The sequence below is a fragment of the Paramacrobiotus metropolitanus genome, unplaced genomic scaffold (assembly GCF_019649055.1).
Source record: "Paramacrobiotus metropolitanus isolate TYO unplaced genomic scaffold, Prichtersi_v1.0 Parri_scaffold0000070, whole genome shotgun sequence".
NCBI lineage: Eukaryota > Metazoa > Tardigrada > Eutardigrada > Parachela > Macrobiotidae > Paramacrobiotus > Paramacrobiotus metropolitanus.
In genome coordinates this window covers 281,684-306,570 of record NW_026570290.1, presented here as the reverse complement: position 1 = coordinate 306,570, position 24,887 = coordinate 281,684, and the positions used below count along the sequence as shown (strand labels likewise).

Here is a 24,887-nt window from a genome sequence, read left to right as displayed (position 1 = left end):
GAGATTTATTGCCGCTCTAACCGATCAATAATTTAAAATCCATAAAAATATGTTTTTGTACGGTGTCATTGTTACGTTACAATATTCTGCTCATCTGCGCGGCATCAATCAGTGGTGTGCAATAACAAATTACATAAAATTATTGGCTCTTCTCACTACGCTACATGATTCTTATGAAATCTCCCGCTAGCATATATTGCCCATCCACTCTATCTACCGGTATAGTAAACCGTTATGCATCTAATTATTTGCAGATTTACAAAAAAATTATCCAACACAGCGATTGGTTACGGCTAAACCGTCTCGTCATACAATGCCGTGGCTGAATGATTATACCGGCATTTGTCAGTATTGAATAACGCATCAGCCGGCATTTTATTACACACTGCAACGTAAATTTCCTCCGGCACACATCGGACATATAAAAATACTCATACACCGTGTATTTTGTCATCAAGCATTTCTTCTTCCTCTCTTTCTAATTACAATTTTTTAATTCGGTTTTTTAAAAATGAAATTCATCGTGTTCTTAGCGGTAATAGCGGCTGTTAGCGCCCGTGCCAAGGTGAAATTCGCCTCGCAATTTTTTGTACAGATGTCGAATTGCACCTACGACACTTTACTGAACAACCCGCACAACATCCTCATCGTCGATCCCGATGATGTCCGACTGACCGCTGAACAGAACGAGGAACTAAAATACCAGGGAAAGCTCGTCTTAGCCTATGTTTCGGTGGGGCAAGCCGAAGAATTCCGCGCCTACTGGTCTGATGAAGAGATCGACAACGAGCAAGTGGAAGAAATCTACATCCGCGATGACCCCACCTACCCCGACGGGAAAGTGGTACGCTACTGGAACCCCGTGTGGCGCGATATGCTCATCGACTACATGATGAACAACGTCATCCCGTACAATTACTCCGGGGTGTTCCTAGATTATCTCGGGAATTATGAGCAGTTCCCCGAAAGACCGACGGCCGCTGCGGACATGGTCCAGCTTGCGCGCTCTGTGGCGGATGCCGTGCGGGAGCACGATCAGCTCGGTTTGGTGGTGGTCCATGGAGCGGCGAAACTGTGGGATGAGAATGACCGGATGAAGAAGTTTGTGGATGGATTGAGTGAGGAGAATGTGTGGTACGGGTTTGATGGGGTACCACGGGCCACCAAGTACACCCAGAGTGTCCTGGAGGTGCTGCGGAAGGCCAATAAGGCCAAGAAGATGACGCTGGTGGAGCAGTATGTGGAGAAGAAGACGCAGATTTGCTCGTTTTATAAGAAATGCTTCCTGGAAGAACTGACGTGTGGGGTGTTTGACCTGCAAGTCACCGGCATTGTTCGGGATTGCGAATTTTAATGTTTCCTTTTTTACAAAAATGTTTTTGATTAAAATTATTAAACTGTGATTGAATGGTCCGAGTGGCTGGATTAATGAAGAAGTAAATATTAACAAAATTATGTTGGAATACGTTCAGCGCTAAATACGTTCAGCGCTAAATACGTTCAGCGCTAAATGCTAGGTGTAAATTTCATTTTCTTCTTGGGTTAAAAATAGTAAAATTATTAATGGTACCTATGCCTGAAACGGTTGCACACTATTATTATTAAATATTATATACAATTATGTACTAGAACGTACTCTACTCGTTGGCATAAATACCAAGTAACATTACTTTTTAAATGCAGTTAATTTCGATTATAATAATTATTATTATTTTACAATTGCTACTCAGTCGTAAAAAAACCAGATATAATCAAATGTATTTATTAATTTTGTTAAATAACTAAGTTTCTTTTCTAAAAATAATTTCCCTTCTAACTGTTGCTTTCCCATTTGGCTGCATTAATGCTAATGCCCGACTAATTAGATTTTAGAAACAGTGACTGAATGAAATTTCGACTTCGGGCCAGTACACTACGTAGATTCCCGATACTGAGAGATTCCCGATACTGATACTACGTAGATTCCCGATACTGATGCCACATCGGCGGATCGTGTCTACCAATATCTGCCGATGGATCGTTTCGTCTGCCGTTGAACGCATTGTGATTGCGAGAAAACAACTGAACCATTTCATTTAACATTAACCAATTATTCTATCGCATTCTTTATTCGATTGCTTTTGCCCTTTTGCGAACAAGTCGAAAGCAAAAAGGCGACCATAGTTATACAAAGCGCACCTATGTATATCATTAAACGTCAACCGCAAAGATAATGCCGAGCTAAGTAACAAACTATCTGTATTCGCCATCCACATGCAAACGCACAATCATACATTGTACTTTCGTTCACCTTTTTTCATCAACTGTCCCTTTCACAGAAAGCCACAACCCGCTCACGTAGTCTTAGCACCATCTCTGGTCTTCCTCTGCGTGCCAAATAAATCGCCGGCTTCGGATGAGCTCTGCCGGAGAAGTTCCAGCATCGGATCGGCGTCCCCAGCGCATTTGGGGTCGTGCTCAGGGCCTAAGGCCCATAATGCTTCCAGGTCGTAAAACTCTCGCGTTTTGGCATCCATGAAATGAACAACGATATTGCCTGCAAAATTTCCAACAATACTCAATAATAACACAAATAAAAGACATCGAGAATGCGGGTAACAACACTGATGCAACAAAAAACAATAAAGTATACAAAAATTCAATAAACTGTGCAAAAAGAAACCATAAATCGAAACGAATGTAACAGCCGATACAGAAATAAAAATTATTAGATGGGGTACTGTCCAGTGGTGCACCGTGCATGTACGAAACCAATTTTGAGTTACTAAATAAAAGTAAGCAGAACTCGCCGATACCAATAATAAATTCAAAAAATACTACAAAATTTTCGTAAAAATTAACTACAATAAGAAAACAGTAGGGAAAAAATATTTTAAAAGCCCAGGTGGCATCCGAAATTGAACTTAGCACAAAATCATCATACCCAGATCGAGAGCGATCCAACTGGTGTTCCAGTCTTTGATGCCCAAGGAGTTTTCTAAAAAGGGATCCTCCGGCAGTTTTTTTGCCTTGTACTAATCGCAAGAGAAAAACACCCTTTCATACGAGTAATAATTAAAGTCTACGAATACAGCAGCTAAAACAAAATATACAACACGAGCAGTAAAGAACAGTTTAACAATTTAATAATTATTGCAGTGATAATAACAACGGAAATGTTTTAAAGGAAGCAACCGCCATTCGCTTACATATTTCCTCACGAATTCCGCCATCGCAAGCAACTGACGCTTGGAAGTTCCCGTGCACACGACAAGATAGTCCGCATACATGATTTCCGGAGGAATTTTTATCGTACAGATATTCTGGGCATTTTCCAGTCTGAGCACGTGGATAAGATCTTCGATATCAAGGACACCGGTAACACCACCTAACATAACAAATTAATGACAAAAACATAAAATACACATCCGAAAACTTCGGAAAACAATTTCAAGAAAAATAATACCAAATTTGCAAAAGTCATAACAAAAGGACAATAAAAATATCAATATTACAAATCGGTTACACCATACATATTAAACAAAATAAATACAGCACATGTGCGTACACGAAAACCTTAGGAAAGGACTTAATACGAATGAAAATAATTTAAACAAAAATAACAAAACGTTTGTGGAAGTTGTACTGTTACAGAAAATAATATTAAAAATAATATTGAAATATTTATGTACCTCGTAATATTACAAATCGGCAAATCTCTTACGATAAATTCGGCAAATCGGCAAATCTCTTACGTTCCATATTGAGACCCACAAACTGGTCAACCTCCGGCTCTTCTGGAGCCTCAATCTCCACCCACAGGGCTTGGTTGGAATCGATGATCTCCTCGGACTGATCCGTGAAGATGCGGTATTTCTTCCGCATACTGGGAGGCAGATCACTCGGTGGGACGGTTTTGGGCTTCGGAGGATGGAAGAGTTCGTCCTGCGCCTCCTACAACCATTAATAGCGGTGCATCATGGATTCGTCGAGAGAGACACTAAATCTGCAGCCACGAAGAGAGTCGGTACCTCATCGTCGTAAGATTTGCGGTTGGATTTTTTCTTCCCGAAACCGGAGAGGGATTTCGGCGTGGGACGAGATCCCGTCAACACAGTGGATGATGTCAGATGGCGAACACAGTTGCGCACCACCGAAGACACTGCGCGCTGATAATTGATAAGTGTTTAAATGAAGAACTGAATACCAGGATTCCCGAATGGATAATGAACGAGGTCCTACCTGCATGATTTTCACGAAGACTGTGGAAATCCAGGAAATGCAACAGTGGACCGCGTCAGCATGAAGAATCAGAAAGGGATACAAGAGTAACAAGACTCAATCGGAAATATCTAAGTACTAACAAATTTATAAACCACAAAAGCACATGCGCATTACAATCTGCTCCAAAAATTCCAAATTTTCAATTCTTACCGTCTTACGGTCTTACCAAAAGACTAAAGAGCAAAACTTGCAAAATAGTCACAAAATCACGAAAACGGATGCTTTCCGCTTCACATTCAACTTCCACTTTCCAGGTTCCATTTTACCTGCCACTCCGAAGGGGTTGGCCGCGGAATACCACTTCCATTTGGTAGGCCTCGTCGAATTCCAACTGTATTTGGGTTTTGGGGGAAGGCGGAAGCTAAATTTTGATGTCCGCTTTTTCGCACTCAAATTGCAGAGAAAATTAAGAAAATAAGTAATCATGGCGCAAGGTCGATTCCTTTCTTTTTACCCGTGAGCTGGGTTTTCCGTGCGCTCCCTGCTTTTGCGTAGTAAAAATTGTGCCTTGAAGCCTTCTCTTGCAAGTTGCAACTACTACTGTAATTACTATTTACTAGTACTAAAGGTATTCTCGTTTCCATTCGCTACCGTTATGAAATGGAATTCCAATTCCCCACTTCCGCTTGTCGATCCAGCTGTTTGCAGTGAGCATTTCATGTTCTTGTCATGCACGACGCACTCAGTCAACTGAAAAGCTGCAGTGCCAGTCAAGTGCTGCGACGTTATTACACGTTGTGAACCGTTTTCGTAGGTTTTTTTTGGGGAAAAATTATTATATCGTTTACCTGGAGTTGTGATTGTCAGCAGCTGTTGCTAAGTTCGCCAGCACTTGTTGCAGGGTCCCCGTTATTTCCATAATTTGATTTTGTACTATTCTGAGCACTTGCTGGCAGCTGCTGCATCTTTGTAAATATCGTTTTCTTGTTTTATTCTTTTAAATTTTATCTTCTTATTTTACTCAATCTGGGTCAGTTGGTTTTTGAGAGCGTATTCACGGCGTTTAACCTCATTTGGATTTTTTGTTATACTCCATTGATTCTGCTCAACAAGAGACTCATTTACATGGGCCGCGGATAGTTAGGAAGCGACGGTCTTTATGTTGTTGCGGAACATAGTGTTTCACCATGCTAGTTTCTGCTGTACTCCTGTTATTCATTTCGTTATCCCTCAATGTTGCTTTCGGCCAGAAACCACCGTCTGACGCAGCGCCGTTAAATCATGAACTGGAATTAACCGACGAAGAGGAAGTTATCGCGTTATGGATGCCTAAAATTAACACCACGAAAGAGGATCAGTATTTTTGTATGGGGAAAAATGTGGACTTTGATATCCGATATATTGGTGAGCCACTAGTTGCTCAACTGATTTTTAAATGTTTTTAGGTCTTTTTTAGGTTTTTTTTACATTTTTTCAAATTTTATTTGATAATTTTCGGCATAATTTGGAAATAAAAATTGTGAATAAATAAATTGGGAGCTGCGAATAAATTGACTACTTCTATGGACAGAGCTTTCACTTTTCAGTTTAAGATTATTATTTCAAAATATACAAAATTCAGTTTTGTTGAATGAGGTTTTGTTGAATTAAGAATAGTGGTTAGTTTTATAAAGCTTTCCCTACCATCTAAATTATTTTGATTGAATAATAATTTAATATTAATTTCATTTTAACTGGTAAATATGGCACAATTTTCGTGATATACAATAATACATAACAATATTATGTAGATATACCCATATACGGTACAACTTGTTAGTACTAGAGTAAGCGAGGTCGAGAACGAATTTTTATGTTTTTAAAATATTTTTAAATGTCTGGTTAAAATTGAGAAAGCCGATAAAAAATGTTACAGTTTTATTAAGTATGCGGTTAAAATCGTATGTACGTTTATTTTTAGTCACCTTATTTTTCAAAAACTAATTATTGTTAATGTAAACGTTAAATATTTCTCTGGGCGCATTCAGTAAGGCAGGAAAATGTGGCTTTGACAAGTTTGGTTTGTTTGTTCGACCCGGATGTGGTCGGTTGGCTACAGCATTTTGCGACGCTGTCACAGTAAAATTATCCAAATTACCCATGCAATCAGGAAACACTTGCGCGCGATAAGGACTCGTGTAACGCAATGCATCACGCTCGTCTGACATGAGTGTCGGACGGGAAGTGACGTCACGGGCTCCGATCAGACGTTAAACTCCGGCTGTTTTTAGTGGAATTTTATCATTATGGATTCTGTTGTCTTTCAGAAGGATTTTATGTGAATGCAAGATTAAGGTTTTATAGATTTTTTTGCATAAATTAGAATGTACATGGTGTGCAGACATATTTCGTAAATCCTTTCGAATTTCGGGTAATTAATGACAATAATTATTGAAGATATGGTTTTCTCTGAAGTGACATGCCCCTTGTATGCAATTATTATTTACGGATACTGCTTATTTTTTTGGTAAATTGCTTAAACTGTCGCAGAGTCTATAACTGTTCATTCTGATTGTTTTTTTGTACCGCTAAACTGTGATCGGTTTTTAAAAGATTGAAATTCATGGCGCTGCTGCATATTTTTCGATTAATATAGCAATTTCTCTAATCATTATTTACGTGGCACTGGCGTGGCGCACGTCCTAAACATCTGTCCAGTACCAGTGTACTTACTTAATTCAGGACCATTTCTAAATGAGTGGTTTTACTCCTTTTAATTTTTTTTTGTTCGTTTGTAAACTGGAAAAGTGTCCTCAGAATGATTTGGAAGCTTTATTAATGAGGAAAAGAATAGCTGTGTACAATAAAGCCGTGGCACAGTTTTTCGTTGAGGTTAGGATGCGGTTAAACGTAGTCTTGTGGCTAAAATAGGCGCTCAGTGCATCCCTTAAGCCATAAACCGCAAAACTACTAAATTATGATAATACTTACAGATATGCAGATTTTCCGTCGTATGTCTGTTTTTCTGTCAGAAATGTAGTCCACTGCCTTTTTGAAAGACTTCTGCTGAATTTGTGAATTTTCCATCACGAGCCAAGTGATTATGCAAGCGATTCTTCGCGAATAACCAGATAGTTGTGCAGATACTCGTAGTAGTTCTTGGTTGATAGCAAACGTGGTAGACGACGTAATCATCACACACTTGACCATAAATTTTCTGCTGGTTGTAGTGAAATATGTGCCGCATGCGTCAGCCAAATCGGTGCACCATATCCTCATTTACGGCTGTTCGGAGCCCATCAAGTCCACATCGGACACCGGCGCCTGGTCCTGTCTGGACGACCATCCCATTCAGGGCGCCTGCACCGGACGGTCCAAGTTCCTCTTCGCCTGGGCGAAGGACGCGCCGACATTCCAGCTGCCCAAAGGTAAAGTATAGCCGGAAATCTGGACATAAACTCTACTCGATAATGTGTTCATAAATTTAGTGCATTTCGCACTGTTAACTAGTTCATCTATAAGTAATAAAAAATACATTTTGATGATTAAATAAATGCTAAAAAAGCAGCAACGAAATGCTGACAGGATTAATTTGGTTTGAATAAATTTAGTTTGACTGTCGTGAACCTTTGATCTGAAATTTGGTGAGTTTTGTCTTGGTGTTTATCAATTGCTGAGCGAAATTAAATGCTGACAATGCTTTCCTGACTGCAGATCCGGTAACTGTTTTTTCGAAATGTTTTGCTTTTGTCGTTTTTTTACGGATTGTCTTATTTCCTCCGCAGTGAATTTATTATTCCTAGTATATATTACCGATATCGAAAAATTAAAATGAACTGAAAAAACTTGGAATTTGGAAATCAGGATGTGGTTGATGAATTTGTCATGGGGAGGTTTATTAGCATAGCGATAGTTTTCGTTTTGATTTGCGTTTTTAATTTGAAGTGCTTTGGTCAACAACCTTTATGTTTATTGGCATTCTGTACAGCAGATCAGTACGCAAATATTTGTTGTATCGAGACGAGTCTTATTACACGATGAGCGCGAGCTTTGAACTCACTTTCGTGGTTCACTGGGAACAAACAACAGCTCTCTAGTCGAAAACCAAAAATCTGATTTAATTCTATAGAAATTCCATAAGCTGCAAGTTTAGTTTTTGCTTTAATTTTGATTGTTTTATCGATCTTACTGGTGCATGCATTACTCTGTCTCAATATTTAATTATTGTTTCATAAAATTAAAATAAGAAATCTGTATTTTAAGAAATTGTGAAATTATCTTCGAATTGTTTTGCAGATGTGGGATTTCAGCTGGGCCGCAAAACTGACGTGAAGGGCATATTTATTCAAATCCATTACAGCGCCCTCGTTACCAACGATGATTCGGGCTTCTCGTTGGTTTACACCAGCGAGCCGCGTAAATACGCTGCCGGCATCTTTCTCTTGGCGGCGGGCGGCCAATTTATTCCGCCGCGCGAACCAGGTAGGCACAAAATTAATTATGAACACTGCCGCATAATCAGTGGCGTAACCGTTAATTTTTTTCACTTTAACGTATGTGATTTTGTTGGGTTTCGATTATTAACGCCTGAGTATGGAAATTCTTGAGCGGTTTTTACCTACCAAGAGCCAAGAGAGGAAAAACATGATAAATTGAAAATTTTTCAAGGACTTTTTTGCGAATTACTCGTGATTAACTAAAATGCATTCCATAGTATTTTAAAACATTTACAGATGTGGAAATATTTCAGCAGGGCATATGTATTTTTCAAAAAGTTTATATTTACTGTTTTTTGTTTTCGCAACTGTGAATCTTTCGTTAAATCTGAATACCGTATCCAAATTTTATGGATGTTAAATAAAAGTACGAAAATAAACAAATTACAAATAAATTGGATTAGAGTGATAGTCGATTCCATAACGTTTGTTGTGTAAGAGAAATGCCCACCGCAAGCCACAACGGTTAACTAATTTGCTTCCAGTGGTGAATGTCAACGTATTATGCCGGTACAATGATGACACGGTGATCCATCCATTCGGTTTCCGCACACACGCCCACGGACTGGGAGTGGTGATTTCCGTAAGCATTTCAGCATTAACAATGCTCTCCTGCGGAAATGGACGTACCGCACGCTGTGATGTGTTGATATCGTTCAAAAGCGGTGTTTTGTCGGCTTGACAGGGCTGGTACATGAAGCAGGAGGACGAGGCCAAATTAGAATGGACCATGCTGGGTAAACAGAGCCCGCAGAATCCCCAGGCTTTCTATCCCATGCCGGCCGCCCACAATATCACCAAGGGGACCCTACTGGTTAGTGTTAAGTGTATCCTATATTATTTGTGATGAATTCATTGCGTAAGATCATGAAATTAAATCGCGTTGGGCGTCAACCTAATTATTTTTAAAAAGTCGTACACTGCGGCTCCTGCCTTTTCCCTTACTGGTTCCTTTCGTTTTATTTCGGAATTTTGTTTTTGTGAAATTAGCCCGTTATATTATTTTGTCATAAATACTTCGTTTTCCTCGAAACTGTTCTCATGGTGTTGCTGTAGTGAATTTTTATTGGCTGTTATTTTCATTTAATTTCCAGAAATTGCTCTTTAGTTTACTTAGTTTTCGGTGTTGTTTCCAACTTTCCGCGGGTAATAAATCACTATACAAATAGGATCCGTATTTATAGTAAAAATTTATTGCTCGCTGTTCTGCCTGCGTTTTCGTTTAATAGGTATTTATATTATAGGTAATCATCGAAATAAAAACTTAATGTCTGATATGATTTTAAAAAATTGGTTGCAATTTTATGGTAAGTTGTTCCTTTATTTCTGACGATTAATGGCTTTGTTATTTAGGGCGCCCGCTGTGTGTACAACTCCACCGAACGCTCCGCCATCACATTCATGGGTCCAACACACAACGACGAAATGTGTAATTTTTACATGATGTACTACGCCGACCGGAGTATTGTGCACGGTACAGCCCATGCCGTTACTTCGCTGTGCGCGGCTAAAAACTCACCTTTGTCAAATTATTTACAGACAGCTGTGGTGATGTGGGTCAGGATGTGGGTATGTACCAGCTTCCGAAGGAAGCCAGCATCCCGCTACCGGCCAGCGAAATCAAACACCACCACGGTCAGCATGGTAAACCGGCGGTGACCCCGGTGATCCCGGCGACGCCTGCCGCCCCGGGTGCGGAAGTCACCGTACCGCCTCCGGCCGGCGAGGAGCACCACGGCCATGAGATGCCCACGGTGCCGCCACCCGGACATGGACGCGAAGGGGAATTGGGCGAGACTAATGAGGTCCCGCCGGAGATGGCCACGGAGGAGAGCGTGGTGGGGGGTCATGATCATGAAATGTCCGGGCATGATCACGGAGATATGGAGCATGGTGAACATGGCGGAGCGGTCCTGCCCACACCAGGTATTTGTGGCTTTCCCAATGGAATTTGTTCTGTTATATCTGTATAAATGCGGATTTTTATGATGTAATCATATTTTGTTTAATGTTATTTTGTTTTATTTTATGTTCAGTTTAAAAAGTAATCCTTAATTACCAAACTTTTTTGAAAATTGTTTTTGCTCATTGCGTATGCAACAGCATTCGCTGCAGCTTTTGAAAAAGTGTCCGGTTAACACCGGACAATTTCATAGTTTTATAATATTTCGCTCTATGGTAAGTTCCTATAGAAATTTTTTTTTTAAATCTTCCTATAGTGTCAGCGTTCTGTCTGTAAAATCCAGGATTTTACAAATTAGTATTGTTTTTTCCTGTGACTGGCAGGATTGGCTTCGTTAACGTACAGTCATGACACGATAAAATCGATTTGTGAAACTTCGGTTTTATGTTATTTAATTGCTGTGCGACTACTGCTGCTTGCAAGATACTTTTCGGTTCCTCTCTATCATTTTCTTTTTGGTGATTTTTTTGTATTATCGTTGTGTTGTGTTTATTCTTCTGTTTTTGAAAAAAATTGAATTTCAATGAATTTATTTTGAATTTAGAAAATTACTGCGTACAGAGCTGTTAGTATCGAATGCGCACTGTAGGACGAAAACCAGGCGTCATACGCCGCAGACGTTACACTACGGACGCACTTCTTGTACCCGGCTTTTTTACTGACTTGTGAGCATCTTTCTTGGTTACAGTAGTTTTGCGCTTTTAACGTTTGATTAGAGGCACGACAATAAGTAATAGATAGCTTTATATATTTTTATGTTCGGTCGCAGAATAATGCATTCGTATGGAAAATAATTAGCCGATTGCTTTTTACTGCTTGTCGAAACTTAACAAAGTTGTAAGCGAAAATTCGTTGCTTATGGTGTCTCACTGATTTATTCAAATTTTGTACTTTTTAGCGTACGAAGAGGACGAAAACTGGTCCAGTACGGTGTCGAAAATGAATCTCGGACAAATTTCGGGCGTCGCGCTCGGCCCTACTGAAAAACATGTGTAAGTTGTCGAATATCAACGATTATTAAAACTGCGCATGTTACTGATTTTTTAGATGTCATTTAAATTATTCTATTTCTGTTTTTTAGATACATTTTCCATCGTAATGATCACGTTTGGGATGGCGGCACCTTCGATGCTAATAACAATTACGCGCGCAAAGACGCTGGACCGATTGCGCAGCCAACCATCGCCATTCTGGATGCGGCGAGTGGCAAGCTCCAGAAACACATTGGACAGAAGATGTGAGTGATTTTCTTATATTCCATGTGGCATTTGTCCCTTTTTCATTTTATATACAGTAAAAATTTCTGAATCGCAGTTGTTATATTTTTTTAATTTTTTTATTCTTTTATCCAGGTTTTATATGCCTCATGGCATTACAGTGGACGCCGGCAGGAATATCTGGGTTACCGATGTTGCTTTGCATCAAGTGTTCAAATTGTCGCCCGATGGTCAAGCCACCATGATCTTAGGTGAGTTACTGAAATTAACGGAAACATTTTAGCATTTAATAATATTACTTACTATCAGTGGTTAGATACCGGCATATGTAATGTTAGTTTTTCGTTGCGATTGACGGAAAGTTTTTATTGTCACTAAATTAACCGTTTTCTGTAGTTGGTTTATTTAGTGCTTTTTCGGTTGTTTAAAATGTTTGAGATTTCGTTTTCTGTTGTGGCTTACCTTTAAATCTTCGTTGTTGGTTTTATTCGACTTCTTATTTCTCTTTTATTTTTAAAAAATACTACAACTTTTTCTTGCAAAGGGAACTTTTCTGATCACGCGCTGCTTTCACGTTATGAAAACCTTTGCAAATCTGTTACGTTGCCGTTACAAGCCCACTTGGGCCATAATTTGTGACCGGGATTTCTGAAGTTATTCATGTTAATTGAAGCTTTATTTTTTTATTGTCGCGCACAGCCAGATCGTCATTGACAGCTTTCTTTCGATTTCTTAGTTATTTCTTTAAAAAAAAGTGTACTTTTCTTCGATCGTGTGTTTGTTTGACCACAAGCTGTTTTGCGATATTTTTTATTTATCTCGCTGCTGCCGTTTAACTACGAAACTACCTGTTACCCCATTTTTCATGACGGGTGTTAAGATATATGATTTTAAGCTTTTTATTGTTAGTGCTGTATGATTGTGTTTAGTTTTATTTGGTTTAAGCGTTAATTATGTATTTGATATTCAATTTTTTTGTCACTTACCTTGAAATCTCCGTTGCCTGCTTTAAGCGACCACATGCTTCATTTTTTTTTGGAAAAACAAGAACGATCGGTTTCTACAGCTGTAAATTTTGTATCTGAGCGAGCGCTGCATTCGCTGCATTATAATTATTATGAGACCATCTTGTCGCTGCCACTGTACTACAAAACCCCTTCTCCAGCTATCAATTTGTCACGAGTATCTATATAAACAGTCTAGAACATGAATTCTTTTTAGAAGTGTGATGGTTTTTTAAGTTTTGATTTGGTAAATAACTTTAAATCGTATTTTTTCGTATTGGATTAATTTTGATTTCCTTGTGTGTTTCGTAACTGCGTAACGGAACTGTTATTCCTCAAATTTTAAGAAAGTGCCCAATCATATACTTTACCATTGCTTTTCTATCGTTTTAATAGGTAAGCAATTCCAATCCGGCCACGACGGCCAGCACTTCTGCAAGCCCAGCATGGTGGCTGTCCTTTCGAGCGGGGATTTCTTTGTGGCCGATGGATACTGCAATTCGCGGGTGATCCGCTTTAACAGCAACGGGAACTACGTCAGCCATTTCGGCACGGACACGTACAATCCCTTCGGGACGATCAGTCCACAGCCGCATGAATTCTTCATTCCCCACGATATTAAACTCAGCACCGACGAGAAGACCATCTTCGTGGCCGACCGCGAGAACGGCCGGGTGCAGGCCTTCGATGTGGCCACCAAGAAGTTCCTGCGGTTGTATCAACCGGCGGAGTTTGGCAGCCGATTGTTTGCGTTGGATTTATCCGGTACGTCACATCGGTTACGTGTTCAGCATAATGTTGTGATCAGTTCATTGGGTAAATTTGGGTTATATCAAATTTAGGTGATTTGATGGTCGCTGTCAACGGCCAAGTGGGAATGACCGTGTTCGGTCCAGAGCCGCCGGTTAGCACGATACTTGTCAACGTTTCTACTGGCAACACCGTCGGTGTGCTGAAGTCCAAGGTAAATATCATTATTATCAAATGATCAACGAAAAAAATAATTATTCCGTAATAACATTCCACGATCGAACAATTTCTGCATTAAATTCAATTTAAAAATTTATCCCTTAACTTTGCTATAACTACTGTACTCGTATAAGTCAAGGCATGAGAAATATTTCTTTCCCTGTCGGTTGATCGCCATTAAGTATTTAAATTTATCGAAATAAGAATTTTTTGTGTTCGTATTCTTTTGACAAAAACTGGGATTTTATCACAAAATGCAGACTGACTGCGCTTTTTGCTTATTTGACTGAGAAAGAATCGAGTACAGTACAATGGTAGATAGAGCAGAAGGTCGTATGGACTTGGACTGTTAGCCGTTACACTACGCAATCGCATCTTTCACATGTTGAGAAAGCAAGTTCATCATAAAAATAAATCCTTAATAAATTCCTCTAATTAATTAGCAAACCTGTACGAAAATTGGTATTTGTATTATCCATTAATTCTTCAGTTATTTAATAAAGCGCTGTTGAATTTAGGTCTTTGAAAATAATTTCAACCGTTTAACTTCGCTAACTAATTTTGACTGTTTTTCCTTTACTTTAGGCGTCACCATTAGCTAATCCGCACGCCGTTGTGGTGTCCAAAGACCGTTCCTGCATCTACGTCGTGGAGCTGAACAGTCACGCTCACAAATTCCACTTGCCGGCCGCCGTCCTCCCGCCCGTTCCCGCCGCGCCGGTTGAAGAACCCTCCGAGCACGGCCACCACAGCCACGGCCACGACATGGAGCCCATCACCAAACCCGGCGACGCATCCGGCTTCTCCTTCATCGTGCTCATGCTGATCATCGTTCCGACGCTGATCGTGCTTTCCGGCGGGGTGTATTTCTGCGTGAAGCAGTGGAAGACCAGCAGTAACCAGTCGAAATGGAAGGAGTTATTGTATCAGTACGGACACAGTGTCAAGAACCCCATGGACCTCGGAGGGTATAAGGCACGGAAGGAGGGCTTCCGGCCGTTGCGGCAGAATGAGGCGGCCGCGGGGGAGAGTAGTGATTCGGAGGATGAGGCGTTTGCGGCGCCGCGCTACTCACGGAATGCGCTCGTGTGAAATGCGTGTGTTGTCAGTGGGGGAGTTGATATGGGGGCCATTCCGTCGTTCAGCTGGGGGTGGGGTTTTGTTTTTATCCGTTTTAATTGATGCCTCGAGATTTCTTCCAACGATTTCTGATGTCTTCGTGTCTTCGGCGAGATTATTGTTTTCGCAGCTGTGGTTGTTTGTACGGGATTAACGAGTACCTCGATATATAGTTTTCCAGAGATTTTAACGCTTTTATGATCTTTTAACGTTTTAAATGATTTATTCGGGTTTTTTGAAGTTTGCACAATAAATGCGTTGACGTTTGAGAGAGACTGCTACCGATCTGTTTCTGGTTTATCTGTAAGTTGTGAGAATCGTACCACATCGAAATCCCGGCGACCGCATCGTCTCGTGTGGTACTTCATACAACACGTTGAAGTGAACCACCAGGAAAGAAAAGAAAACCAGAACAATGTCCATAAAAAATGGCAAAATAAAACTGATTAACATAAACCGTAAATAAGATAAATAATTAAATAAACCACTACATTACTAATTATATGTAAAGTCTGAAAAATATAAGACAGCAAGAACTTAATGACGATCACAACAAACAACCAGCTTTTGCATCTGTTTTCCCGTTATTTGATGTATATATTGACTACTAAATTATCAACATTAGTTTCTCCAACGTCAGGGCACATTTTCCGGTGAGAAATTCAGTAAAATAATTATTTTTTTGAGAAAGGTATTTTGTCCACTACCGCATTAGGCTTAAAAATAGGATTTATCTCCGTGGTTAAAAGCATGCTGAATGCATACAGTGTTGTATTGGTGTTGTACTCGTATTTGTTATTTACTGTCGTGCTTCTGAACTGCGCCGGCATTTTCGTATTAAATATAAACACTCGCTTTATTTTCATTGCCGAAAGGGCAGGTATAGGGTCACTTTAAATATAACGCATCGCCCGTAACATACGCGGGCGAATTCTTTCATGTTGGTCTATATTCCTGCCAGTTCTGTGCAAATCACTTTCTGATCTATGTAAGTGATTTATAAGGTGGGAATTGGAAAACAAAAACGAACTTCTGTCGCTTGGAACAATCACAACCGCCCGGTGTGGCAGGGTTTTGTCTTCCAATTGTTCGATATTCTCGTTCCTTTCCTTTTTGATTTTCATTACGAAATGTGGCTTTTTCTGTAATTCCTCTATTGAAAAATTAAGGATAAAGCATAATGTTTTGCTGTTATGCTGTAAGCATTATGTTATGGCGTAAGCACTGCTTACAGCATAACATAATGCTCATCCTGCTTACTAAGCAGGATGAGCATGTTATGTACTGTATGTGTTGTTTGGAAGCAAACTGGTGCGAAATCAATCGATCTGCGTTTAACGTCAACGGCACCTCTTTTTATTATTATGAATTAAAGTAAATACGTAATTCAGGAAGTTCTACCACACAAAATTCAGTCACAGTTCACAACGTAACGCAAAAGCCATGATGCGTAATTATAATTATTGTTTCGAAGTTTCAATTCACTGTGCATTTTGTACTTTATAATGCATTGACTTTAAGAGTAAGTCTCTGTAAAACTAGAGTAGTTTTCGTAGTACTACGTTAAAGTCAATCAAGTGCTTGTGCTACGACAGGGTAAAAGAACACCGTACGATAGACATATTGTACACTTTTCTCTTCCTGGTAAACACGTTTAAATGCAAAAGCATTTTACCGGTGAGCCCACGCATATTCCCGCTGTATGCGATCTCATTTGCAGTAAGGAGCGCACCGCTCTTCATCTTCATCACTAGACAGTCTATGCCCAAATACAGAGTTCTCGAATGACTCCGTCTCCATCCACCTCGGCTCTTGCAGCTGAGGGGGTCCCTTATCTTCGCGCTACTCGTCTTCGTGAGGTCCGTAATATAGTGGCGTCAAAGGTCAGCCCTTTACTTCCTGTTGGTAGGAAAAACTCAGTATTACTCTAGCATGATGAGTTGATAAAACAATATAATTTTCATGAACGACTGCTGTATTACATAGTTTGGTTGTGACTGGGGAGAACTTGTTGGTACAGCCAGCTTATTTTCCAAAAGACGGCACCGAAATTTAATGAACTGTACATTATTTTACGAGTAAAACAGTATCATTTCTTATTGTACAGATATGCACGACGGCGTACACGAAATGTCACGAATACGAAGTACTGCTTCTTCAAAACCGGCACCCCTTTCTGTGCAGTCAGGTAGTTGGCCGAAAAGCTAAATTCTTTACGCTAGAAAATGATCGAAAATGACTGCAAATTATCAGTATTCTGTATTTTAATCTGCAAGTGCCTTCAGCTTTTGTCCTTGGTCGCGTCACTGCTGATGTCGATCTAATCTGTCGGCTCGGTATGCCACACAGCTCGTAGAACTACATAATCGTAAGTACAATCTATGACGGAAAGTCAGTCTTGTCATGGTCTACCGCGAAGGCCCGCGAGCCTGGAAGCTAGATACATTTTTCAGTATTCAGACATCTCCTCAACAATCAACCTTCCACGGGATGCCGAATTTATGCCGCATGGTACGGGCGCCGAACAAACGATGCATCTACAGTATATAGCGAATACTTCCGGTACTGATGAGAAGGAGACATGTAATAATTATTATTGTCATTCTGATTTTTACAACGCTTATTAAGCAACATGCCATTGCCTACTGAATTTTGTGCGGAGCACATTACTTACAAGTCCTGTCTAACCAGCCGAATAATTAATCCCATGAGCGTCTTTACAAATTACGGGATCACGTGCAATAATAAGAACTGCTGACGGTACACTGCTCAATGAACACAATCGTTCGTTTATTGCTCAGTCGTCGACATGCCGACTCTTTATTATCCTATGAAAATCACCACTGCCAGGCTAGGGTTGCGAAATTGTGGTTAATTTCCGAATTTCTCTTATTGATTAAAGCCCGAATTGTTAGGTAGAAAGGAGGCAAAGAATGCTGATACGTATACGTATACTAATCTCTTCCGATGTGGAATTTTTGGAAAGTTACGGTAACTGACCCGCGAGACACTTCTAATTAATGTTGTGGTAAGCCATAACACAGAGACACAGGCACATATGAGCAACTACTGTACAGTAAATTGTGCATGTAACAAACGCTTGCTGATTCATTTTACGGCAGTGCCCTTCGGCGATCGAAAAAGCATAATATTATCCAATCCAATCCAGCTACCGTTTCATTTGCTTGATTACACAACTAGAGCGAAACCACCGCGTAGTGCTTGTGCTTGTGCTTCCTTAACAGAAGAGATTACCTACAACTGTACAATGATGATATCTGTTTTGGAGTAGCTTCGTTGCCAGCGCATTACTTGTTTTCGCTTTCCGGTTTTTTGGCGAATCGCATAACGGCCGCCATGCTTTTTCCGGCTGCATCCATATTGATCGCAAATGTTTTTGTCACTGTGATTCAAATTCGAGCCGCCGCTGCAGCTTCTATTCAAACGTTGGGAACGGAGAACCGAACGAATAATGTGTGTCTGACGAATTATTGTCGTGAAAAAGGTGGGCAATGGTTCGAGCAATGTCTCGACATTCATCACAGAACTAACCAATGGATCCACTTTTTCATTCGTATATGAAGCTGCTGATATAAAGAACAGCATCAATGAATCGGCAAATCCTTGCGAAGATTTCTACGCATATGCCTGCGGTAACTTTCAAGCGGTACATAAACCAACCGCTGTTTACATAACCAATGCTGTCTCCGCTAAAGTTGCCAGCGCCAAATCGGGTAGGCACTTACTGTATTTAGTGTATTATGCTACCGCACAGGAATCCGCATTAATAAAACTCAGTATTTTATTGTAATGATTTTAGCGATGTTGAAAGCAACGGGTCCGACAAATTCATCTGCAGAGGTCACCGTGAGAAAATTATACGCTCAGTGTTTGGATGACGGTATAGAATAAAGCACTTGCGTTGCACTCGCACAGGACCTTATAACAATAATTACTTATCTTATGATTGTGCGAGTAAAGTACGCACCACGCAGTAACAGATTTATCAATATCATGTAGAACAGCAACAGAAGTAGTTTTCAGTTTATTTTGCGTACCGTTGTAAGCTGTACCTAACAAGGTTAATGTTCCTCTATAAAATATCCAAACCAATTCAGAGCAGAGAGAGAAACTGGGCACAAAGCCACTTTTCGACACACTGGACCGGCTGATTGGCGGTTGGCCGCTATTGACAACCAACTGGTCCAACAACGCCACTCTAAAATCCATCTTTACATCGGTTTATTACTCGCAACTACCGATTTTCTTGAAAATCTCGGTAGAAATCAGTCTATACGATCCGTCGGCGTACTGGATTGAGCTAAACGAACCAGATGAATTATACAGCCGGGATATGCTGGACAGCGAGCGGGGAGCACAGTACGTGGAAGAGTACATTCAGTGGGTCACCGAATTAGCCGGCGCACTGGCATTAAGCGTCAACTCATCGGTCAATGTGACCAAGTCTAAGGATCTTACGAACATTGTAGATTTCGGGAGGACCATCATTCTGGTATGGAGATTTGCAAGGTTTACAAAACAGATAATATTCAGTAAATGCTTTTCCAGGCAAAGAAAACTGCGGAGCAGACTCAAGATTTAACAGACAGAAAAACCGTTATCACTTTAGGACAACTGCAGAAAAATCGCAATTTTCAGTCCACGCTATTTTCCAATTTAACGGATCTGATTCACACCCTGTTTGATCGGGTGAATAAGTCCAATATGATAACTGACGATACGCCAGTGGTGGATATGAGTCCACAATATTTAATGAAGCTGGATGAAAAGTTGCGGGAAATGGACTCTGCCGGTGAAGAAGGAAAGCGCCGGTTAGCCAATTATATCGGCTGGAAAGTGATTGTCGGCAGTCGCAATTGGCTGCCCAAAAAGTATCGGACGAAATTTACCGGTCACATGGAGAGTCAGTGTATGGCGTATGTGACCGACGTTATGCCGCTGGCCATCAACGAGATGTGTACTCGGTATGCGAATGCAACGGCCATTATAGAAAAGGTCAGCTTCGATTTGTTAATCAAATTCATTTTTTATCTACAGAGTGGTTCAGTGGTGCGCAGCATGATTTACAGAACTAAAGAATGCGCTATAAAGGCAATATTAACATTCACAGGCTACGAATCTCACGGAACGGTTGCGCAGCAGCCTAGGTGACCTTCTGAACGAAACAACATGGTTAGATAATTCCACCCGGCAACTGGCGCATGCCAAGCTACAGAGTATGGAACTTGTAATTGGGTTTCCATCAACACCAGAAAGTCGACTCCGCATCGATGATGTGTACAAAAACGTAAGCCAAAGGAAGATTCGTTTAAATTTAGTAAATTTAATTGTTATACTTTATTTGACTATTTAATAAGAATTATTTAAAATTTAAAATTTATGTTTTTTTCTCTTTTTATTTTTTATTTATTTTTATCCACTTTTATTATACTCGTATTTTATTACACAGTATAATGAGATTTCCTAAATCTCGGAACGTTTCGTCCACTCGTTGCAGATCGGAGTACGATCGAATTTCATGGAGACACTACAAGGAGTCAGAGAAGACGAAACCTTAAGGAACCTTGCAAAACTCGGAACGGCTTTCCATCGTGACGATCCTTTTGACGTGATTTTCGACGCGACAAAAATTAATGCAGCCTACATGTCAGTTAACAGTCTAGGTATAAAACTTCGCGACACTCGTTATGTTATGATGTCAGCTCGTTATGTAGTAGTACTGTATGAGTATCACTGTAAATTAATGCGATCCGTGTGACACAGGAATGTCACTGGCGCTTTTGGAGGATCCTTTGTTCCACCCGGACTTCCCTGATGCAATCAACTTTGGTGGCACAGGGTTTACTATTGGGCATGAATTTACGCACGGTTTCGATACACAAGGTATTACTTGGGTTAGGAGCAAAACCGCTCAACTACTCAGTCTTCAGTAATAGTCAGCAGTAGCTCCAGTCTGTTAGAAGAGGACAAAAGCTGGCATCGGCATGTTAGACGGAAATGAACATTTTGGTAGGTGCACAGTTTGGAAAACTCGGTGGGCTAGAATCCTGGTGGACCAACACAACATGGTCAATTTATCAAAACCGCACCCTATCGCTGATCGATCAGTATAATCAGTATTCGTTGGATGTCGGATCGGTAAACGGTCATCTGACTCTACTCGAAAATATTGCCGATAATGGTGGACTAAAAGTGGCATTCAAGGTAAGTGTATACTTAAGACCAAGCGACAGACTAAAATTAACAGATGCAAGCTGCGTGTTCTAGGCTTTGCGAAAAGCACTTCAATCGCCTCATTCGAGTACGAGCAACGCTTTGCCTGGATTAGAAAAGTTTTCACCGGAACAGCTGTTTTTCATCGCAACCGGCACTGTAAGAACGCATAAGAAGTTCATTATCTCTAGCGAAATTTGGAATCAGACTATTTTCAGTAAATACGTATACTATGTATATAAATATTATGCATGCTCCGTATACTATGTTTATAAATTTTGCAGACATGGTGCGAAGTGCGTACGAACGACAGAAACCGCATGCGTCTGTTAACCGATGTTCACGCACCAGCGAAGTTTCGTATTAATGGTGTTATGTCAAATATGCCGGAGTTTGCGGAAGCTTTCAACTGTTCCGTTGGATCCCCAATGAATCCACAAAAGAAGAACGGCGTGTGGTGAATTGAAAAGGGTGTGGTTCGAGAACGGATCTCGTTCTGTAGCAAGTGGTTACGTATTTGAAAACCAAAACGCCATTGTACAAGCAGTATGCTCGAAATTGTGTGTGCTTTGGAATGTTGAAACATGTGTGATTTAATGAATATATAGATGATCGGGTTGTACATCTGCTTCTTACTTCCCAAGTTTGGCACCACTTTTTAAATCCATAAAAAGTTGTTTACATTATCATAACTGAAATGCTAAAACCACGTTGATGCAGCAACCATGCAAGAGAAGTGTGCAACGTTTGCGCAATCTGTATAGCTCCACCTTTCTTAACTACAGTATTATCATTATCGAGTGCAAACCTGATAATGCCGTATAATACTGTCTACTTTTAAACTTATAAATTATAAATTTTTAGTAAAAGATCAATGCTTTTTATCTAAAGAAAGAAACGTGCGTCAAACAATCTATCACTATCTTTCTTATTCCTGATTAAAAGCTGACTCATGGGGAGCGGTGAGATATGACAAACAATGGAACGGTACAGGCATCTTATCAGCAACTGATACCATTACAACGATTAATGGAGTATCGTACACCGTTGTCTACGGTCTTCCCCCATTAACACTTGACATGTGCCTTTCCAACGGTTAATATGCTTGACCTTTAGATATTAAAGCGTACAGACTTATGATAAAAACCTATGTCAAGTGCTTCTTCGAAAAAATTATCATTATTTTGCAGCGAGAGGTTTTTTAACGCAAAACCAGAACGATTTGAAGACGTGTCTGAAATGCTATTGCACTTTTACCTGTTCATAATATTGACCGGAATGGTGCTGATTTCAGTAACCATTACCGGGTCATATTCCGCAAATATACCGCTAAATCTTGGAAACTCCGGAAAATCACTGCATCGAAGGAGAGCCGTCCGGTCCGTAGTTGCCGCAGTGTCCCAAGCGGAAGTAGGAGGACGAATTCGTCGACTATGCCGGCCCGAAGGAGAGCAATGGTGCCGCGTCTACTGTCACAACATGCGGTTTGCAGACGGAGCCTGCATTGGCACACCAGCAAAATGCGAATGCAAGGGCTTGGATAGAAGATAGCTAAATGTCATAAAACTGGATCACTGAGCATTTCACGATTGATGTGGTATTGGGCATTACAATATGGAACTTCCTATGTTTGTTTTTAAATTTTATAATATGGAACTTACTTTGGTTTGCACTGCATACCCGTGGGGAGTAAATCATAATTATTGTGTTTCTTATCGGCGTACGGCCTGCGATGCTATGGGACATTTGCAATTAAAAGTCAGATTTGCGGCTATGTACCTATAATGTTTTGCTGTTTTCTCGACTAAGACCAGTAACCACAACCGTCCCGAAAATTTCGTTCCACAGTAAAAATACTTTTTGCTGTGAAGTGGAGTTTTCGATAGTTTCTCATGTTATTATTAAAGCCTGGTTTATAATGATTGCTGAACCTCATCAAGGTAGTATGCTCCTGATAATCAGCTTCTTACTAGTCCGATTTGCGCCGGCATCGTCATGAACGCTGTTCCTACTCCGTAGTTTTCGTACAGTCATGCAAACCTAAGCTGATACTTTGATCAAAGAGTCTATGCATCTGTAAAAGCAAATAAACAAAGGATGACAATTAATGCTTACTAGTTATTTAGTATATTACTAATAGTTTCTGCATCACTATCTGTTATCCTGTACTGCGACAGAACACAGTTGTTCGGTACAGACGGAAGTACTGAACCATTTCAATCCATTTCTGACCCTGACCAGAAAAAGGCGCTGCTATGTATCGTAAACCTTATCTAGGGACATTCGATAATTGCAGATTCTCAATACCGAACCTAACAAAAATTCCTGACAAAATTTCCTAACAAAATTTCCTAACAAAATTTCCTAACAAAATTTCCTAACAAAATTTCATTTCCTAACAAAATTTCCTAACAAAATTTCCTGACAAAATTTCCTAACAAAATTTCCTAACAAAAATTCCTGACCACTCCAGAATAAAAAGTTAGATGGCGTACAGATAAGCTTCCTGGACGGTCTAACCGTCAAGACGATCGTTAATATAGAACCAGCGTTCGTAGCTGCCGGAATCTTTCCATGTAACACTGTCAATCATGTTGGAGTTACACCGACACTTCTTATGCATGCCGAACCGAAAGCGCCCCAAATAGCCCCACCACGACTTGGCCTTACTGCCATCTCCGAGATTAATTGGGCAGCAAGCAGGTAGTTACCGGAGCGCCACAGGAAGCGGTTAATCAGAACTGAAATCGAAGCGGAAGAAACTGAAGCGGACCGCACAGACTATCTCCGTTGGGGCACCGTAACGGATGCCGTCGGACGGTGACATTCTTCATGGGCGATTAGATAATTATCATAATTTTGCAGCGACAGGTTCCTTAGCACAAAGGCTAAAGTATTAATGAAGACGCGTGTGAGAATGCAACTGAACGTGTACCTTTTTACAGTACTGAAGCGGATGATGATGATTGTAAAAATCATTACCGGATCATATTCCGCAGATGTACCGGTAAATCTACAGTAGGAGGTTCCGGAAAATCGCAGCAGCATCGAAGAAAAGCCGCCTGGTACGTAGTTGCCGCGGTGTAATAACCTACAAGCGGAAGCAAGATGTTTAATTCGTCCGCTATGCCGATCCGAAGGAAAGCAATGGTGACGCGTCCACTGTCAGACGGAGCCTGCACTGGCACATCAGCGAAATGCGAATGCAGCGGCATCGATAGAAGATAATTTCTGGCAATGAGCTTCGCGATTGGTGGGCATTATATTACGGAATCGATTTTGGTTCTTTAAATTTATTTTACGTTGCAAAATAAAATTACAGTCTTAACATTATACCACAAACGGAACGCTTGTATGAATGTAAGTACGTTTCTTCCGTTACATAACACTGCTGACGATCGTTTGGTTAATAAAGTTCATAAAAGTCGGGCGCAGTCTTTTTGCAACCATGCAGAATGAACAGAAATAGTAAAGAAATAGAACCAGAATTAAGTTGGCAGTAATTAGCGATTATCAAGAAGTGGTGCTACAAGATAAGCGGAATGTCCGCTTAATTATGATGCTATTTTACACTGCATACCAATGTAGGCTGAATCATATTAAGTTTTTCAGTCAGCGTACGGAAAAACTTTGAAGCCACAGGGCATTGTCAGTTAAAAGCCAGATTTGCGGCACCCGTAATGTTTTGCTGTTGACAAGAAGG

General features: G+C 40.4%; 4 protein-coding genes across 5 annotated transcripts; 3 read left to right on the top strand and 1 right to left on the bottom strand.

The window, feature by feature from the left end:
• Positions 1 to 511: 511 nt before the first annotated feature.
• LOC129594635 (uncharacterized protein TM_1410-like) lies at positions 512 to 1,354 on the top strand. Its single transcript, XM_055491386.1, has one exon. The coding sequence runs from the start codon at positions 512 to 514 to the stop codon at positions 1,352 to 1,354; it is 843 nt and encodes a 280-aa protein (XP_055347361.1).
• Positions 1,355 to 2,100: 746 nt separating this feature from the next.
• On the bottom strand, positions 2,101 to 4,444 carry LOC129594680 (uncharacterized). Its single transcript, XM_055491451.1, has 6 exons — positions 4,222 to 4,444; positions 4,011 to 4,148; positions 3,735 to 3,933; positions 3,189 to 3,367; positions 2,924 to 3,014; positions 2,101 to 2,536 (listed from the first exon to the last, which is right to left on the bottom strand). The coding sequence occupies exons 1-6, from the start codon at positions 4,225 to 4,227 to the stop codon at positions 2,334 to 2,336; spliced, it is 816 nt and encodes a 271-aa protein (XP_055347426.1). The 5' UTR covers positions 4,228 to 4,444; the 3' UTR covers positions 2,101 to 2,333.
• A 495-nt stretch (positions 4,445 to 4,939) lies between these two features.
• On the top strand, positions 4,940 to 15,219 carry LOC129594725 (peptidyl-glycine alpha-amidating monooxygenase-like). Its single transcript, XM_055491507.1, has 13 exons — positions 4,940 to 5,607; positions 7,413 to 7,610; positions 8,479 to 8,664; positions 9,164 to 9,261; positions 9,364 to 9,492; positions 10,032 to 10,152; positions 10,218 to 10,604; positions 11,540 to 11,633; positions 11,723 to 11,878; positions 11,994 to 12,109; positions 13,259 to 13,627; positions 13,705 to 13,826; positions 14,417 to 15,219. The coding sequence occupies exons 1-13, from the start codon at positions 5,391 to 5,393 to the stop codon at positions 14,921 to 14,923; spliced, it is 2,700 nt and encodes an 899-aa protein (XP_055347482.1). The 5' UTR covers positions 4,940 to 5,390; the 3' UTR covers positions 14,924 to 15,219.
• Positions 15,220 to 18,148: 2,929 nt separating this feature from the next.
• Positions 18,149 to 21,828, top strand: LOC129594663 (neprilysin-11-like). Of its 2 annotated transcripts, none has more exons than XM_055491431.1 (11): positions 18,149 to 18,455; positions 18,535 to 18,684; positions 18,771 to 18,851; positions 19,069 to 19,463; positions 19,520 to 19,935; positions 20,114 to 20,258; positions 20,469 to 20,634; positions 20,735 to 20,854; positions 20,985 to 21,175; positions 21,239 to 21,343; positions 21,469 to 21,828. In XM_055491431.1, the coding sequence occupies exons 1-11, from the start codon at positions 18,308 to 18,310 to the stop codon at positions 21,643 to 21,645; spliced, it is 2,094 nt and encodes a 697-aa protein (XP_055347406.1). In that variant the 5' UTR covers positions 18,149 to 18,307; the 3' UTR covers positions 21,646 to 21,828. The 2 variants fall into 2 exon arrangements, with proteins under 2 accessions (XP_055347406.1, XP_055347405.1); XM_055491430.1 differs by having other exon boundaries at positions 19,520 to 19,966; positions 20,082 to 20,258.
• Positions 21,829 to 24,887: the final 3,059 nt, after the last annotated feature.